This window comes from Lepisosteus oculatus, chromosome 11 (genome assembly GCF_040954835.1).
Source record: "Lepisosteus oculatus isolate fLepOcu1 chromosome 11, fLepOcu1.hap2, whole genome shotgun sequence".
Classification (NCBI taxonomy): domain Eukaryota; kingdom Metazoa; phylum Chordata; class Actinopteri; order Semionotiformes; family Lepisosteidae; genus Lepisosteus; species Lepisosteus oculatus.
The window spans coordinates 189,371-206,151 of NC_090706.1; the positions used below are offsets into that span (position 1 = coordinate 189,371).

The 16,781-nt window shown below is 49.9% G+C and overlaps 1 protein-coding gene across 1 annotated transcript; it reads left to right on the forward strand.

Moving 5' to 3' along the window:
• The first annotated feature begins 9,781 nt into the window (after positions 1-9,781).
• On the forward strand, positions 9,782-16,319 carry psmb2 (proteasome 20S subunit beta 2). The gene is made up of 6 exons (XM_006631307.3): positions 9,782-10,024; positions 10,912-11,034; positions 11,754-11,824; positions 15,587-15,749; positions 15,831-15,880; positions 16,129-16,319. The coding sequence occupies exons 1-6, from the start codon at positions 9,934-9,936 to the stop codon at positions 16,231-16,233; spliced, it is 603 nt and encodes a 200-aa protein (XP_006631370.1). The 5' UTR covers positions 9,782-9,933; the 3' UTR covers positions 16,234-16,319.
• The last annotated feature ends 462 nt before the right edge of the window (positions 16,320-16,781 follow it).

The window sequence follows — 16,781 nt, forward strand, 5'->3', positions numbered from 1 at the left end:
CTGCAGTCGCTAATGGGCTCTGTATTAGTCCTGGCAGTGGGCCGAGCTGTGAATGTGTCGCTGCGTGCCGACGGAGTGTGACGGGAGACCCCGCTGGGCGCGACGCTCTGAGCCGGAGCTCACAGCCTCGCCGCCCCGGGACACGCACTCGCGCCCGGGCGCTGCTGGGCGCTGCCGGGCCGCCCCCTGAGCCGGGCTGCTAATGCGCTCGCTGTAGCTGTTAATCACAGGCAGAGGAAACGACTGGTGCACAATTTGCAGCGTCGCTGTGAATTCTCACTGAATCGCAGGGGAGGGAGCTGTCTGCGCTCACAGCTGAGGCTCAGAATAGCTGCGGCAGACGCTGTGATACTGGGGCCGACCGACAGGGATCCTGGACCAGTCTGGATCACGCACTCAGCTGGAATCTCTGACTGGCCCCTTCCTGCCACTGGCTCTGGACTTCGCAGCTGTGTACAGGACAAGCAGACCCAGAGAGACCTTCCATCTCCGAGCTGGGAATTGAACGGGCTGGACTGTGGATCAGGGGTTAGCGCTGGGGTCCCCCTGCCTGCAGTCTGTACATCTCCCTGGGTCTCCTCCCACATTCCAAACCATGCTGGTGGGTTAACTGGCTTCTGGGAAAACTGGCCCTGGTGTGAGAGTGTGTGTGTGTGTGTGTGTGTGTGTGAGTGTCCTGTGATGGGCTGGCCCTGGTGTGTGTAAGTGTGTGTGTGTGTGTCCTGTGATGGACTGGCCCTGGTGTGTGTAAGTGTGTGTGTGTCCTGTGATGGACTGGCCCTGGTGTGTGTAAGTGTGTGTGTGTGTCCTGTGATGGGCTGGCCCTGGTGTGTGTGTGTGTGTCCTGTGATGGGCTGGCCCTGGTGTGTGTGCGTCTGTGTCTTTCGTGTGATGGGCTGGCCCTGGTGTGAGTGTGTGTCCTGTGATGGGCTGGCGTCCTGTCCAGGCTGTACCCTGCCTTGTGCCCAGTGCTTGCTGGGATAGACTCTGTCTCCCCCGCAGCCCTGATTTGGATGAAGAGGTCAGAAAGTGGGTGGATGGGTAAAGTGACTTTGTATGTGTTAGATTAGTAGCAGAATCTTTATTTTTAAAATAATTATATTTAAAGTCAAGGACTTTCTCTCTGAATTTCCATGGCGGAGAAGTGTGTTCGGGTCCAGGACTGGGCTGGGGGAGAGGGGGGTTACAGGACGCCAGTGAATTGACTCTAAAACTTTCTTCAGTGCTTTAGGATCTGCAGCATTGAGCCCCGTCTCTTTCAGTCCCTCTGCCTTTGTCTTTTACCTGCACAGAAACAGGCAGTCAGCGGCAGGGGGCGCTGCAGGGCCACGGTTGGCGATGGAGAGGCCACGGAGCTGTGCAAGGCACTGTGGGATTGACAGTAAGCAGTACAGGCATTGCACACTAGAGGGCAGCAGGGGGTCGAGTTGAGGGAACCTGATTTGGGATTTTCAGAGTAAAATTGTAGTATTTTCTGACTGCAGTCGTCAAGGCTCTCAGTGGTAAATAGGACAACCGAGGAAGTGGAAATACATTGAAAACCAGAAATTATGTTTTTTCATTTACCATTTTTTGAAAATGTTTTTTCTCTTTTTGAGTGCTTCCTTTGCTCTCTCTCCTCAATCTGTTCCCCCATCTTGCTGCCTCTCCTCCTCGGTGCTGATGCGCAGCGACTGTGCAGTGTTTGCTAGCCAGGGGGGCTGTGTTGGCGTGGAAACAATCATTCCTGACAGAGGGGGAATCGATGTGGGGGGGTCATTGTTGGCCTGGGGCCTCACTGTAGAGACAGAGACAGCGAGAGAGAAAATGGAGGCAGAGAGAAGGATATAGAGAGGAGGCAAAACCGAACAGCTGTCTTTGCAGAACGTTCATAAGGTGTTCGCCATCAAATATGATATGGCTAATCAAGTGATTGATCGTTTGAACAACTGCGATAGATTCTTTGCTGTCACTCTGATCTGAGGGCAGTGACAGGGGAAGAGTTTTAGTGAAGCACCAGAGTGAGTGTATTACTGCTTCACTCAAGGGCTTCAGAGCCATGTGTCACATTAAATGTCTTCTTCACTTTCTGCTGGTGGTTGGGGCAGTGAAGTGGGCAGAGACACAAGAACGAGTCACCACACAACACAAGCAGCCAGCAGCGAAACCACAGAGCAGAACCAGTAACTGCTCAGACACGTCTCCTTCCTGCTCTGTCCTGATCACCAAGATCTCTTCTCCTTTGCTTTCCTTCCTTGGGATCCTCCCAGGAGCGGCCATGGGAACATGGGATTGATGAGCTCCTAGTGACCGAATAGGCAGAGTGGGCTGGGTCTCCTCTGTGGTCATTCTGGTGGAGAGGCCATGTCTGCATGAGGCCAGAGGTGTTTCCTCAGGTTCCATGAGCCCCCCGCCACCAGAGGGAAGAGTGCAGGTCTGCTGGCTTGTAGCACATCTCACCCACTCTCAGCCAGGACTCCTCAGGAGGATATCGAGACACTCCGATCAGTGGACAGACCGTTTCTGCTCCGATCTGTCTCAGAGTTGTGGACTGTTTGTTCCCCCTTAAGATGATTACCTGTTCTTGATTAGTTTAATTTCTTTTTACAGTTATATAGATAGATCACTTTATTGGCCAGATACAATTTCTTTCATTAGGAATTTGTCTTTTCTCATACCCCAGCTTGCTCTCCAAGAGACACACAGACAGGGAGAGAAGCTGGGGGTCAGAGCGCAGGGTCAGCCATTGTACGGCGCCCCTGGAGCAGCTGGGGTGAAGGGCCTTGCTCAGGGGCCCAACGGAGTAGGATTCCTCTGCCAGCTGCAGGATTTGAACCGGCAACCTTCCAGCCACAGGCACAGATCCTGAGCCACAGAGCCACCGCTCCGCCCCTAAACATTTGCCAGTGCATTGGCCGGGAATCGAACCCAGGTCAACTGCTTGGAAGGCAGCTATGCTCCAGGCCGTTAGAAATTGTCTTTCGGTGACGTTTAAGCCTATATGTGATCAGGTGTGTGCAGGACCAGGACTGGAGAGCTCAGGTCTCTCCATATACTAGCCGCCTGTCTGTCCGTTAGCTGCCACCCCGTGTCTGTCAGTACGTCCGTCTTTATTAGTTATACAGGCTGTGTCTCGGGGCGGGTCGCTGTCGCACAGCTCGTTGGCTGTGTACCCGGGTGACAATGGCTCCTGTCCGGGGCGGCCGGCTCAGCTGCCTCGGCCGGTTTAACCAGCTAATAAATATGAAAACAGCAGGTTTCAACTTTTATTCCGCTCGCTGGCTGAAAGGATTAAGCCGCTCTATAGAGTCCCATGGAAATCCCGAAACCTCATAATGCCCAATGTTGTCTCATAAAACTGTGTCGGACAAAGGCGGGAGAAAGGGGCTTTTTCACGGATAAAGGGTTTTCACAAGAGCCCATTGAGGGCGGGATGGGCGCGTCACGCCCGCCGGATAATCCGCCTCCCTCGTGCCAGCGCCGCTCCGGGCGGCAGGTGCGTGCGCCGGCGCGAGCCGGGCGGGGCGCGGCCGCAGCTGCCGGCAGGAGTTCGTGCAGCGACTGTCACGTCGACCTGGGCCCCCCTCTCCTCTCCTCGCCTTTCACTCTCCTCAGATGAAGTGATCTCGCTTGTCCTCGCCCCGCCAGCAGTTTAGAGGAGCAAAGCGCCGCTAAACGGCGGCACCCGGGGAACAATACTCGCGGGGCGAGCGCAGCGCCCCCCGCCTTGGACCCGTGAAATCGCGCATTAACCCCGGGACCCCGGCGCCAGCACCGAGCTGGAGCCCTGCACGGCCTCTGAGCGACACAACGCGCCCATTCAGCGCGCTCGCTGGCTGACGCGCCAACAGCCTGCGCTGCGGCCTTCATTCAGACACTGTTTCAGTTTTCTCTTTTTGCTTTCTCTTTGTTTCAGAAGTGGGGAGAGAGATGAGCAGTGTCGGTGGAGGGGTTCCCCATTACCTGTAAAGCGCTTTGAGTGGAGTGTGTAAGCAATTATTATTATTATTATTATTATTATTATTATTATTATTATTAATGAAGTAGAATGTGTCCAGGACAGTGATGAAAAGCATCTAGACAACAAAATAGAAATAAGTGCTGTATTAAATTATAATTTTGCTCTGATAGGCAGAAGTGTTTCAGGTACTAGAAGCAGAAGTCAAAATTAATAATTGTCCATGGCATACTATAAATAGAGAAACTATTTTTTTTTACAAAACTCCTACAACTGTCGCTGAAGACAGGGGTTCTGCTCGGAACTGGAGAACTGCTAATGTAGAGCCAGTCCACAACAGGAGAGACAAAACCGAACACGTACTACACCAACAAGTCTGATTTACTGTGAGGTTATACTGATAATTACTACAAACCACAGGCTCACCTATGACATAGGATCCTTGTCAGTAGGGATTTAGAAGAGATACCATAGATCTCGCCTAAGCAACCAGTTAGATACAGTAATGGAAAATGGAGAGAATATGATGTAGTGTATTTAGATTTTCAGAAGGCTTTTGATCAAATTCCTCAAATTAGAGATTATAAGTATTCCGGGAAAAGTGAGTGTTTGGATTTAGAATTGCTTTAAAAATACGGACAGGGTCTGTACTAGGATCTCTGTTCTTCCAGATTAGTGTCAGTGATCTAGATTCTGGTGTAGATAGCAAGATGGTCAAATATAAGATAAGATAAGGAACAAGTAATAGGTTTATTCCATGCTGAAAAAAAAAAAGAAAACACAACGTTTCGGCCGTGGAGCCTTCTTCAAGTGCTGACACCTACACATGCTGACACAGCTACCCACCTGAATTAAGATAAGATAAGATCACTTTATTAGCCACATACAATTTCTTGCATTAGGAATTCATCTTTTCGCATACCCCAACTCTCTCTCCATGAGACACACAGACAGAAAGAGAAGCTGGGGATCAGAGTGCAAGGTCAGCCATTGTACAGCGCCCCTGGAGCACTTGGGAATATGCAGACATGATTAGCGAACACTGTAGAAGCAACCAAGGAAATTCAAAAAGATTTAAACAAAATTCACGAGTGGGCAAATATATAGAATTTAAATGAAGAAATGTTGTGCTAAAATTGTATAATGGAATAGTAAGACCTCGTTAAAATAGTGTATATAATTTTGGTCACAACATTCTAGAAGAGATTTTGCTGCTCTGGAATCAGTCCCGAGAAGATCAACCAGATTCATTCTGGGGCTCAAGGGAATGAGATACAGTGACAGGCTGAAGAAACTGAACCTTTTCAGTCTTGGACAGAGAAGACAATGAGGAGAACTGAGACAATATTCTCAAAAGCCTCAACAAAGCTTAACCTCTGGCCATCTTCAAAATCTACCGCAAATCATGAGCCACAGGACACAAGTGGAAAAACATTTAAAGCTGAGATCATGAAGCTCTTCTTCTTACAAAGGATGCTCCAGTCAGTCAGCATTTCAGTGTGCCAGTCAGTGTGTCAGTCTGCCTGTTAGCATGCCAGTGTGTCAGGAAGCTGATATTCATTCCAGTGGATAGGAAAGTGCTCGGTTATCACAGATGTCCCAGCTGTGCTGTCGGCTGGGGGCAGGGCGAAGCTGGGGAAGGTTAACACAGCCCTGAGACCCCCGCCCCCACACTCACCTCTGTCCTTAATCTCTGTGGTTAAGTGAAGCCCCCCTACACCAGCCCCTCAGCCGCAGGGAGATGGGCACTAATCCCCCCCAAACTCAGACACGTGCTCATCGCCGGGGGGACCCCAGATTTCAGCAGCGCTGAGTCAGAGTGGCCCTGACAGCCGGCATCTCTGATCTGCAGAGATACAGAGAAAGAGAGAGATTAGAAAGAAAGATACAGTGGCTTCATTGTGCTTTGTGTGACTGCTGCACGTGTGTGTGCGTGTGTATGTGTGCACCTGTGTGTGTCTGTGTGTGAGCTTGTATGTGTGTATGTGAATGTATATGTGTTCGTATGTAAAAGTTAGTAGGTGCATGTGTGTGTTTGTGTGTGTTAAGTGAAGTTAAGTGCATGTGTGTACGTGAGTGTGTGTGTCCGTGCATGAGTGTATATGCCCGTGTGCACGAGTATGTGTCTGTGTGCGAGTGTGTGTGTCAGTGTGTGTGTCTGTGTGCGAGTGTGTGTGTCTGTGTGAGTCTCAGTGTGGGAGCTGTGAGTGCGCTGAGCCCAGGGCGATTCCTGTGTGTGCTGGTGATAAAGGGAGCTGAGAGGAAGCAGAGGGGAGAGAGACAGGAGAGGCGGGGAGGAGGGGAGAAAGCAGGGAAGCGTCTGAGCCAGGAGAGGAAGGAACCTCTTTCCAGAACTGAGCTTCTCCAGACTCACTGTCAGTGTCCTGGTCTCTCCTGGCCTCGGCTCTGCCCACAGGAAACTCCAGCTCCTTCTCCGTCCTCCCAGCGCCCGAATCGTTCGCTCTTTAAAACGATCCAGATTCAGGGTCCCGTACGGCCTGCAGAGCGCCCGCTGGCCCAGGTTCTGTCACTGGGCTGGCCAGGCCTGCCACACGGAGAGGCACTGAGGGGTTAACAGCACGGCTCCCCTGCGCGCACACGTCCTCCAGCAGGAATACACAGCACTGGGGAGAAGAAGAATCTCGGAATAATAATTAAGAATCGCCTCTAAACATCACCGTACTGCAGGAATTTTACAGATGAAAGTAAATGATTAAAATAATTAAATTCTTCAAGATGACGAGCCGGAGTGCAGTCTGGCCGGCGGACATTTGTCAGTAATTAGTTAATTAATCCGAATGCAAATGATGAGTTCTAACGAAGCAGTCAGGCTGAACAGGGATGGCAGACACGAGAGGTGGGGAGTGAGAAAAGGAGAAACGATGATACGGCCCTCTCTCCCCTCTCATTTCCACATTAATATGTATTTTTTAATTTTTACAGTATAAACAGAGAGACGGTCCTTGTTCAAGCTGTTGGCTCAGGAAGAAGCAGGGGCTGTGATTTTGAACCAGCAAGAAACTGGGCCCTTCAGAGGGCAGGAGTCGAGGTGCCAGCAGCAGAGCTGGAGCAGCAGGAGAGAGGAGGAAAGGAGGCAGTGAGAACTGAGGCAGCAGAGAGAAGAGGAGGAGGGAGAAAGGAGGCAGTGAGAGCTGAGGCAGCAGAGAGAAGAGGAGAAAGGAGCGGGTCTGCTGGAGTCAGTCAGGTTGCCAGTGTTGCTGGAGCCCTGGTTGATGACGGTCAGACAGTGATAATGGAGCTTCGATTGGCTCGCAGTGTAGAGTCCCCTCCTCTCCACGCTCCACACTCAGGCCTGTTCTGCTTATCCAACACTTTCCGCCTCAGCGTGCCCACACTGCCTCTGTCATTTCCTGCTTGATTGCAGGCACAGCCTACATAGCATGACAGTCCCATTGGCTTCCTCTCAGACAGATTCACTCCACACTGGCCTTCCAGGTAGACAAGACACTTGTGTAACACAGCAGCCCTGCTGGCTGCAGTCACTCTTACAGCCAAACAGCAGCTCCTTATCTCCTGAATATCTCCTCAGACTTCATCGAAGGCCTCTGCATGAACTGTTTGGTAATTTATTCAGAGTTTATGCTGCTTCAGCTCTTGATCTTATGTTTCAATAATTTTGTAAACAATACACATAAATATAAACTACAAACACAAAATGGGACATTTTCTTTGATATAACAGTACCTGTCTGAACTATTATCGCCCTACTCCCCACCTCACAACCTTCGCTCTCCTGTCTGCCCCACAAGCCCGTCTACACTCTAGGGGTGACGGGGCTTCTCCTGCTGCGCCCCCAAGCTCTGGAACTCTCTGCCCAAGGATATCAGAGAGTCACCTTCTCTAAACCCCTTCAAATCCAGACTCAAAACCTTCTTTAGAAAAGCCTTTACTCAACTGGTTCCATTCTTTACCCCTCTGCTTCTGCTTTTCTTAGTACCACTATCCACGGTCTCCTCTGTGTATTGTAATTGTGTTTTATCTTGTGTATTCTTTTTATTTATTGTTGTTGTCATTCTGTAAAGCACTTTAAGAAGCCACCTTTAAAGGCTCTATATAAAATAAAGTTTATTATTATTATTATCATTATTATTATTATTATTATCCAAAGTAAAGTCTCAATGGCAGGAGACACATGCTTTCCCTGTGTGTGAAAGGCTGAAAGGTGCCATTTTTACACAAAAATACCTGATTCCACAGGCTGCCTGTCTGGTCGACACTGGACCACACTGAACTGGACTGAGGAGCACTGGTCCGGCTTGGGTCAGTGAACCAGGCTAAATTGGATAAATAACATGAAACAGGTGTTTGCGTTTACACAGCACATTCTTCTCCAAAAGGACCTCGAAGGTCTTTGCACATGCCGGGGAGCTCAGTGAGGTGCGACACGCAGCAGCCCCACTGCACAGCACACAGGGCAGGAGAGAGGAGCCTCTTCGTCACTCGAATTGAGGGGGAGCTTAACAGACGGCAGATTGTTCACCCCGCTCCTCTCTGGAACAGTGTCACGAGGGGGCAGAACCTCCAACAGTACAAAGCCCCAGTCACCATACCGGGGCAGTGGAGTAGGGAACACCACCAACAGCCCTCACTGACCAGACCCAGCCTTGCCCAGCATGTGAGATCTGACCGGATCAGGCTACTAGCTAGTACAGCTGCAGGCAAGCTGACTACACTAGGGTTCAGATGGACACAGTAGCTGCGTCAGCATGTGTAGGCTGCAAAGGAACAAGTACAGGTTGAAAATCCTTTGTCAGATATTCCAAAATCCGAAAACCTCCAAAATCCGAAACTTTCCAGCTCACAGTGATGTCATCAATGACGTACCCTCTCCCTCAGGTTTCTCGGACCTGATGTAGTTGTAATGTCTGGGGCTTCATTTATCTTCAAGTTTGTAAGCAGTGATCATCATGTTTTGTTTAGTTTTTTTGTACAGCAAGTACAAAACGTTATTTTTACGTGAGATCTGAATTTCACCTCCATGTATGAGTGTAACTTGACTAGCGTCATTACTTGTACATTACTTTAAAAAATAAAATGCTGACTTTTTTCAGTTTTCATTTTATTTACCTGTAATTCAATGCTTTGTTTTTATACCTTACATAAAACTTAATAACTGTATAGTAAAAAATAAAATACAAATGGCATACATGTACTGTAACCTTTTAATCAAAACAACATCATAGGTGGAGACTGATATCTTACCTTTCTGATGGTATAATGTTTAAAAAATCATTACAAATTTATATTAAACTACATTCAGGGTATATGTATAAGCTACACTATGAAATGTAAATGGATATCTTGTTTAGACTTGGGTCCCATCCCCAAGCTGTCCCATTTTATAGATGCAAATATAACAATATTCCGAAATCCGAAATCCGCAACACGTTCGGTCCCAGGAATTTCGGATAAGGGATTCTCAACCTGTAATAGGTTTATTCCCTGCTGAAAAGAGAAGAAAGAAAACACAACGTTTCTTCAGGTGTGAGCTATGTGACCTGACACGAGAAGAAGGCTCCACAGCCGAAACGTTGTATTTTCTTTCTTCTCTTTTCAGCAGGGAATAAACCTATTTGTTCCTTTACACTAGAATGGTCCTGACTGCGTCAAAGTCTAACCAGTCACAGCCAAAAAAATTTTAAGTCGTTACTTAGCCTTTGATAGGGGGAAACAACAATACTGAGCATTATTCTCCCACATTTCCCAACATTACGTCTTTCATACAGCTGCTCTCCCGTCACAGACGCTCATAGGGCAACAGCGCTGAAAACAGCTACTCTGTTCATTGGCTGTTTTAGATCACGTGTTTGAAGGCGAAACTCGGGTCGCATGCCAATGACGCATTACATCGCGCTGGGGTCTATATTTGCTGTGTAATAATAGAGTTAGGCCGGTTCTGACAGACGCCGGGAAGAGAGAAATTGTTAAATACCGAGGGTTGTTTACGGACAGAAAGCGGAGCCTGAGGTATCAGCATGGAATATCTGATCGGAATCCAAGGACCCGATTTCGTCCTGGTGGCCGCTGACACCGTGGCGGCCAGCAGCATCATTCAGATGAAACACGGTGAGGGCGGCCCGTGTGCCGGCGATTTCGGGTTTCTGCGGGTCTGTCTCTCAGAGGTCTGCGACGTCCCCTCAGTTCTGCCGTCAGTTTTGGGCTAAACCAAAACTGAGGTGCTTTTAGATGAGTGGGTTCTCGTACTCAGCTTTCAAATAAGCTTTTGAAGTTGTGAGTCTCTAGATACAAAATAAATCTGTTTGTGCTTTACTGTTCGTGCTTCAGTTTCGGGTTCACTGCAACTAGTCTCTAATCTACAGTCCCGTCACGATGTGGTGTCTCTGGCTTTCCTGGAGTCCCTGAACCGCCTTCTGGACTCGGAACAGCGGCAGTAGATTCGGGGGGTCCAGGATACGTTTGTGTTAAATGGCGCGGCGGGTTCCGCACAAGGCAGAGACAAACTGAACACGTCTCCTGTTGCTGAGCAGGACAGGGCCGGCAGGGTAGCGGTGCAGCTGGGTGCCTGCCCGCGAGGCGTCACTCAGCAGCGAAGTGAAAGCGGACAGATCGCTTCCACAGCGACTCTCCCTGCTCCTGAAAGATGAAGGAGCAGCTGTAGTAAGACCACGCGTGGCTGTATGCGTGTTTCTGGCGGGCAGGCTGTACGTCTGGGTCTACCTGTAATTTATTTTTTTTCCCGCGAAACAGTTTCTGGACTTTGAGAGAGTTAGCTGGAGGTTCTGGACACGGAAGAATACGCAGAGTGGTGGGTGAATACAGGGCTCAGCGGAGAGGGGCGCTGCTGAGCACCCCGACACATGGAGACAGTCCAGCCCCGCGCAGACAGGTGGAGGGGAATATCTCCCTGAGTGGATGACACGCCTCATGGCAACATGGGGATGTATTTATACATGTAAAGGCTGCAAGACTGACGTCTGTGTGTTCTCCTCCAGACTACGACAAAATGTTCAAGCTGAGTGAGAAGATCCTGCTGCTGTGTGTGGGCGAGGCGGGCGACACGGTGCAGTTTGCTGAGTACATCCAGAAGAATGTGCAGCTGTACAAGATGAGAAATGGTGAGACACGCCCCCTGTCTGCAGGACTGCAGCCTCCTCTCTTACCCCCCCAGCCTTCAGTGTCGTCTCATAGCCACATCAATACAGAACAGTGTTCCGTGGCTGTGATAGACTGTTTCATCGCCGAGCACTTCTACAAGTGCAGCCCCTCTCCCTTTGACATATAATCTGCTTCCTGCACTGTCTAGAGGTTATGGTCCAATCTGTAAAAAGTATATCGTACAATATTTACGAACCATATTTATTGCTTGTTCAGCAGGTATTGTACCAAATGAAATTATTTGTACTTTGCATTGCACCAGAAGCAGTGAGATGTACTGTACAGCTCAGTTTCTACTTTAAATATGTAGTCTGTTTGTGTGTTTAAATACTCCACATGTTATTTCTAACATTTTGTAGTTGGCAAACTAAATGCTAAAAACTATATACACAAAGCCCAAAACCAGTTATAAAACATGCAGTTATAGATTATATTATTTGTGCAAAAGCAGGCTTCTGTAAAAGCTTTGGTGTGACCCTGTGTTTTTAAAAAACATGTTGATACTTTCTTCCTGGGACCCCAGATAATGATGATGGATTGTATTAGAATCCACTGCAGCACCTTGTCACAGTGCAGTGGTCATGTTCCATGTGCATACAAATTGAGTGCACCAGATCTTAGGGCAAGTAATTGCTTTGATCGTAACTGAGTGTTGATTCCTTCCGTCTCTCTGTCCCAGGTTATGAGCTCAGTCCGGCAGCTGCAGCAAACTTCACCCGGAAGAACCTGGCGGATTACCTGCGGAGCCGGGTCAGTTTCTGCGGGGGGCCCTGTGTCTGCTGGCCGTGATGTGTTGTGGTAGCTGGTGCATCACATTAACCAGTCAGATCCAGTTGACTTGTCGTCCATTGTTCCTCACAAGTGACACCATGCATCTGCTTCCTTCTGCAGATCCATCTAGTCAAGAGAATGAGTCTTGTACTGCAAAACACTGATATTTATGGGTTAACTGTCATCTTAAAATCACTAAAATGTTGGAGGTCAACTTAGAATTGTATTTTTAAGTAAAGTTCTTACTAAAAAAATGGAGAGAAATGTACATTGTCTAAGTCTTAGGTACACAGCTGTGTAAGAGTCAGTAGTGCTTTGCCAGCGTTGAGCTGTTCAGGGCTTTCAGCTGTAGAAAATTGCAAATATGGGATCAGTGAATACTACAGGGATCTGTATTTGGAACACTGCGATTTTTAATTTATGTAACTATGTCTAGATAATGGATTAGTTAGTAGTTTATAGGTTACCTGCAGATAACAGGATTAGCAACCACTATGTTTATACTTGGCCAACTAAATTCAGAAAGACTTCCTGAAAAATTCTGGACAGGCAGCAACACCAGACAGGTTGCATTTAATGTAAGCATGTGCAGTGTGTTGCATGCAAGTAGCAGGTAGGAGAATAAATATCAGAAGGGGAATCTCTGAGCTACACAAAGGTACCTAATGGAGAAGACCTGTGTGTTTGTTTACAGATCTTTTGCATCTTCAAGACACTGTGGGGAAGAAACATAAACTTTAGCTGAAAGTGTAGAATTTGTATCTAGGAATGTTATGTTCAAATTGTACAGTTTTGGTCGCACTATTTCTGCTCTGGAATCGGTCCAGGGAAGGGCAACTGGGGACGTTCCTGGGCTCAGAGGAACTGAACAACTGAACCTTTATTATCTCAACAGAGAAGATTTCAAAGGGATCTGATCCCAATATTCAGAACATTCCCATACATGACAAAGTCAACCCTGGGGTTTCTTAAGAACCAGCAGTGCAGCACTGCTGAGAACAAGAGGCTTTCGTTACACAAAGGGTTGAGGGTGTCTGGAACGAGCTGCCCAGTCATGTTCAAGAACTGGCTGGATGTCAGTCATGACTGGGGTCAGTCAGATATAACCACCAAATGGGCTTGACGGTCCCAATGTCTCTACTTATTTGTGGGTGTTGGGGTTGTGTTGGAATTGGTGACAGACAGAAGTATCCGAGCGTTACTTTGTCACTGTGTTGGTGTCTCGGTGTGCTTCTATGTCAGGCCCTGCCCAGTGTTGAGTGTGTGAGGCTGTGTTGGTGTGCACCTCTGTGTGTGGGTTTGAGTGTGTGCATCAGTGTTTGTTGGTGCTCTGTCTGCACACACAGGTACAGCACACCTGCGCCCCAGGTCACATGACCCAGCGCTGCCTGCTGGCTCTCCCAGGGGTGCGTTGTGATCGCATGTTGTTTTTTCTTTTTTTTTCTTTTCTCGACACCTTCAGTTAATTTGTTAGGAAGCGCGTCACCGGCGCCTGTCACAATAGCAGAAGGGGAAAATAATTACAAAAAATAATTAAGGTAGATAATTAAGGAGTGCTGTGAGTGTACAGCTAGCGCGTCTCCCCTGAGCCCAGCCTGTGTCTGGGGGGCAGATCGTAGGCTGTAGTCTCACCAGCCACGCCCCAACCTCTCTCGCTGTTGCAGAGGTCGCTGTCAGACTGGGGGCTCCCCTGGTCCAGCGCGTGTGTGGAAGAGCTGCCCTGTATCTGTGCAAGCAAGGCCAGGCTGCTCCTGTGACATTGCTGCTTCTCATCTCTGCACCGCGGCTGTGTGGCAGGGCATCGCTGAGGACCAGTGCTCATGGTTATTGGGCAGGAAGAGCTCCAATCAGCCCATCCTGCTTGCTTGGATTGATGAAACGTGCAGATGGGAGGCCCTGGCATTTCTTCAGGCTTTGACGGCACAGTTGGGCAGCTTTTTTGAGACCTTTTCGATCTTTTGTATACAGATGTGCCTCCTCTTTTCTTATTCTTAAATATATAGTTCCACTTTTTTTTTTTGTATAGTCCTTGATCCTCTTTGGTTGGTTCTGACGAAGTCCAGTTGGTTGTTTTTGGGTTGCCAGCAGTTTTTCTGGATGTTGAATAATTATTTCAAGTCCTCTCATCAGGCCTACCTGAGGAGCTGTGCTTTACATGCCACAGGCTCAATAGCGCCTCCTGGAGGACTGGCGCTGTTCCTCCTAACGTTGCTGCAGCTGCTGTTTGCGCCCACTGCTCCGCCCTGCCACCCTGGTGACACTTGAAAGGTTTCGCGTAGCCTCTTGAAAAGTCCCAGCCAGCCAGGTTGGCAGTTGTTGTGTCCCGGCCAGCAGCTTCTTAATTTACACAGTTTGCGTTATTGTTAATGTTCGATGAGGCTGAACACCGCGTAGCCCCATGCAGTGGCATGTGGCATTCTGTCAGTGCCAGCGAAGTAGTGTCTGGTGCCGTGGGTCAGGGGTCAGTACGCTGTTGGTGAATGTTGGCGCAGTGTCGCTTTGCTGTGTCTTATTGTGGAGTCAGTTTTGCACACCAGCAGTGCACAGGAACAGCGCGTATGTGTAGAAGTGTCATTGTGGACTGCGCCGAGTACAGCAAAGCCGAGACGCTGAGTGTGGAGCTCAGGTGCAGTGTGGGGGCTGTGGAGGGGTGAGGGAGGTGCTGTCAGGTCTCCAGTGAGCCGCGGTGAAATTAGCCGGAATTGATGGTTTGGTAGTGACAGTGAAACTGTAACCACACAGGCAGGTGTGGGGGGTTGGGAGGATGAGCTCAGGCGTTGTCACTTCTCCAGGGAGGAAGGAGCTCCCTCAGTGCTCTGTTGAGGGGGAGGTGAGGGGGTCGTGGCTTGGATAGAGAGGTGTGAGGCGCCCCAATCGGCCTGTCATCACACCCCCACCCAGCCCTCCTGTGCACACAGGCCCCGCGTGCTCCCTCCCGCCTGCTGCAGTGTGCGCAGCCGTGCCCACGAGCGCCTGCGTCCTTGTCCGTCCGGGGCTCGCTGTCGACGCCGCAGGGGTACCGCAGCCTCGAGCCGCCTGTTTAACCTGCGGCCCCAGAGCCCGGAGGAACGGAACACGAAGAGCAGGCTTTGTCACCAGACCCCCGCAGCAGGCATGGGCGGCTGGGTGGGACCAGGGCGGGCGGAGGGAACGAGAGCTGTGTGCGATTCAGGAAGTTTTAATGAGGAGGCTGGCAGGGCTGGGGGGCGGCATCACCACGGAGACCTTCCGGCAGATGTCACACTGCTGCTCGACCCCCCTGCCCCCCGGTGCTGCGACGCATCTGAACCCAGAGCTGCGCTCCTGCGGAATGTCACACCTCCGGCGCTCCGCCGCGCGCCTGTTTTTGTTTTCCTGTTTTTCTTTTTTTTTCTTGCTGTTTCAAACCCAGCTAGGTAAGACAGAGCTGCTAATGGGAAACAGTGTTACTTTTCAAAACTTTACTTCTTTATTTGCTTGTTTTCTTGAATTTTTTTTCTGAGCTCAGTTTTTTTTTTATCCAGGATCTCGTGATCTGCAGTCTCTCCCTCTGGCAGTATGGGTCTGCTGGTGCGTCTGTCTCTGCAGCAGCCATGACACCAGGAGGCGTTCCGATTCGCTTCATTCTCTCCCAGGGTTTTCACTTCCGCTGTAGAAGCGCGCTGCGTCTCGTCCAGCTGCGCTCTGGGCAGGGGGAGTGTGTGTTTGAGGTGGGCCAGGCGGCCTTGCGCTGACGGTTTGTCGCTGTGTGTCCCTATGCAGACACCGTACCATGTGAACCTGCTGCTGGCGGGCTTTGACGATGCGGACGGTCCGGCGCTGTACTTCATGGACTACCTGTCGTCGCTGGCCAAGGCTCCCTTCGCTGCCCATGGATATGGAGCTTTCCTCACACTCTCCATCCTGGACCGCTACTACAGGCCAGGTCAGCCCCCCACCCCCGCCCTGCGCGCCCCTCGGCACAGTATCTCTCCCGTGCTCTTACAATAACTATCTCTCCCTGTAGACTTGACGCGGGAGGAGGCTGTGGACCTTCTGAAAAAGTGTTTGGATGAGGTGAGAACTGTCTCGCAGCCTTGTTGCATTCCTGACTTCCTGCCAGTCTGTCTCGCTGGACTCTGTCCCGCAGTCCGGATGTGTTGGTCTCTCTGGACCCGGTCAATACCATACAAACGAGCTTCAGTGGTATGACGTTAAAATAGAAAAGCATTATGGAATATTGCACAACATTCTGGTGTACGGTGCACTGCAGTGCTTCTCAGGGGAGGGGTATCTCACACTAGTCTCTCTCTCTCTCTCACCAGCTTAATAAACGGTTCATCCTGAACCTGCACTCGTTCAATGTACGGCTCATCGACAAGGATGGCATCCACGACATGGAGAAACTTCCGCTGGCTGGGGAGCCCTGACCCCCCAACCTTGACCCCCCACCTGCTTTTTGTACCAGAGCCTTTTAAATCTTTCCGTCTCCAATAAAATCAGTGAATCACTGAAACTGTCTGACACTCTGCTGCTGTCTGAAAGACGCTGGGGCATGACTGATGAAGGGACTCTGGCCTGTCTGCTTCTGCCTGTGGAATTGTGTGCGCTTGTCTCATCCGTCTGTCGGGATAGAAGAGTCTTTACACTGGGGTTCTCTTTCTTTAAGCCCTGCTTTTCACCGTGCTGGATTGAGAGCTGGGCGTGAGGGAGCAGGAGGGTAGGGAGGAGTTGTAAAGAGAGGACATGTCCATGCAGCTCTCGGTGGGTTTCTTGGCTGCTGGTTGTTCTGTGCCAGTACGCAGTGTGGTAGTGCTCTCTAAGCGTCCATGCCGATGCAGTATGTGAGGAGCTTGTTAACCCTCTGTGCTGAGGAGGGCACTTTGCTGTGCGCCTGCCCCCAGCCCCCAGAGACGGGGGGGCAGAGCCGTCTCCTCGCTGCTCTGCAGGCAGGTGATTAATAAACATTAAACAATCA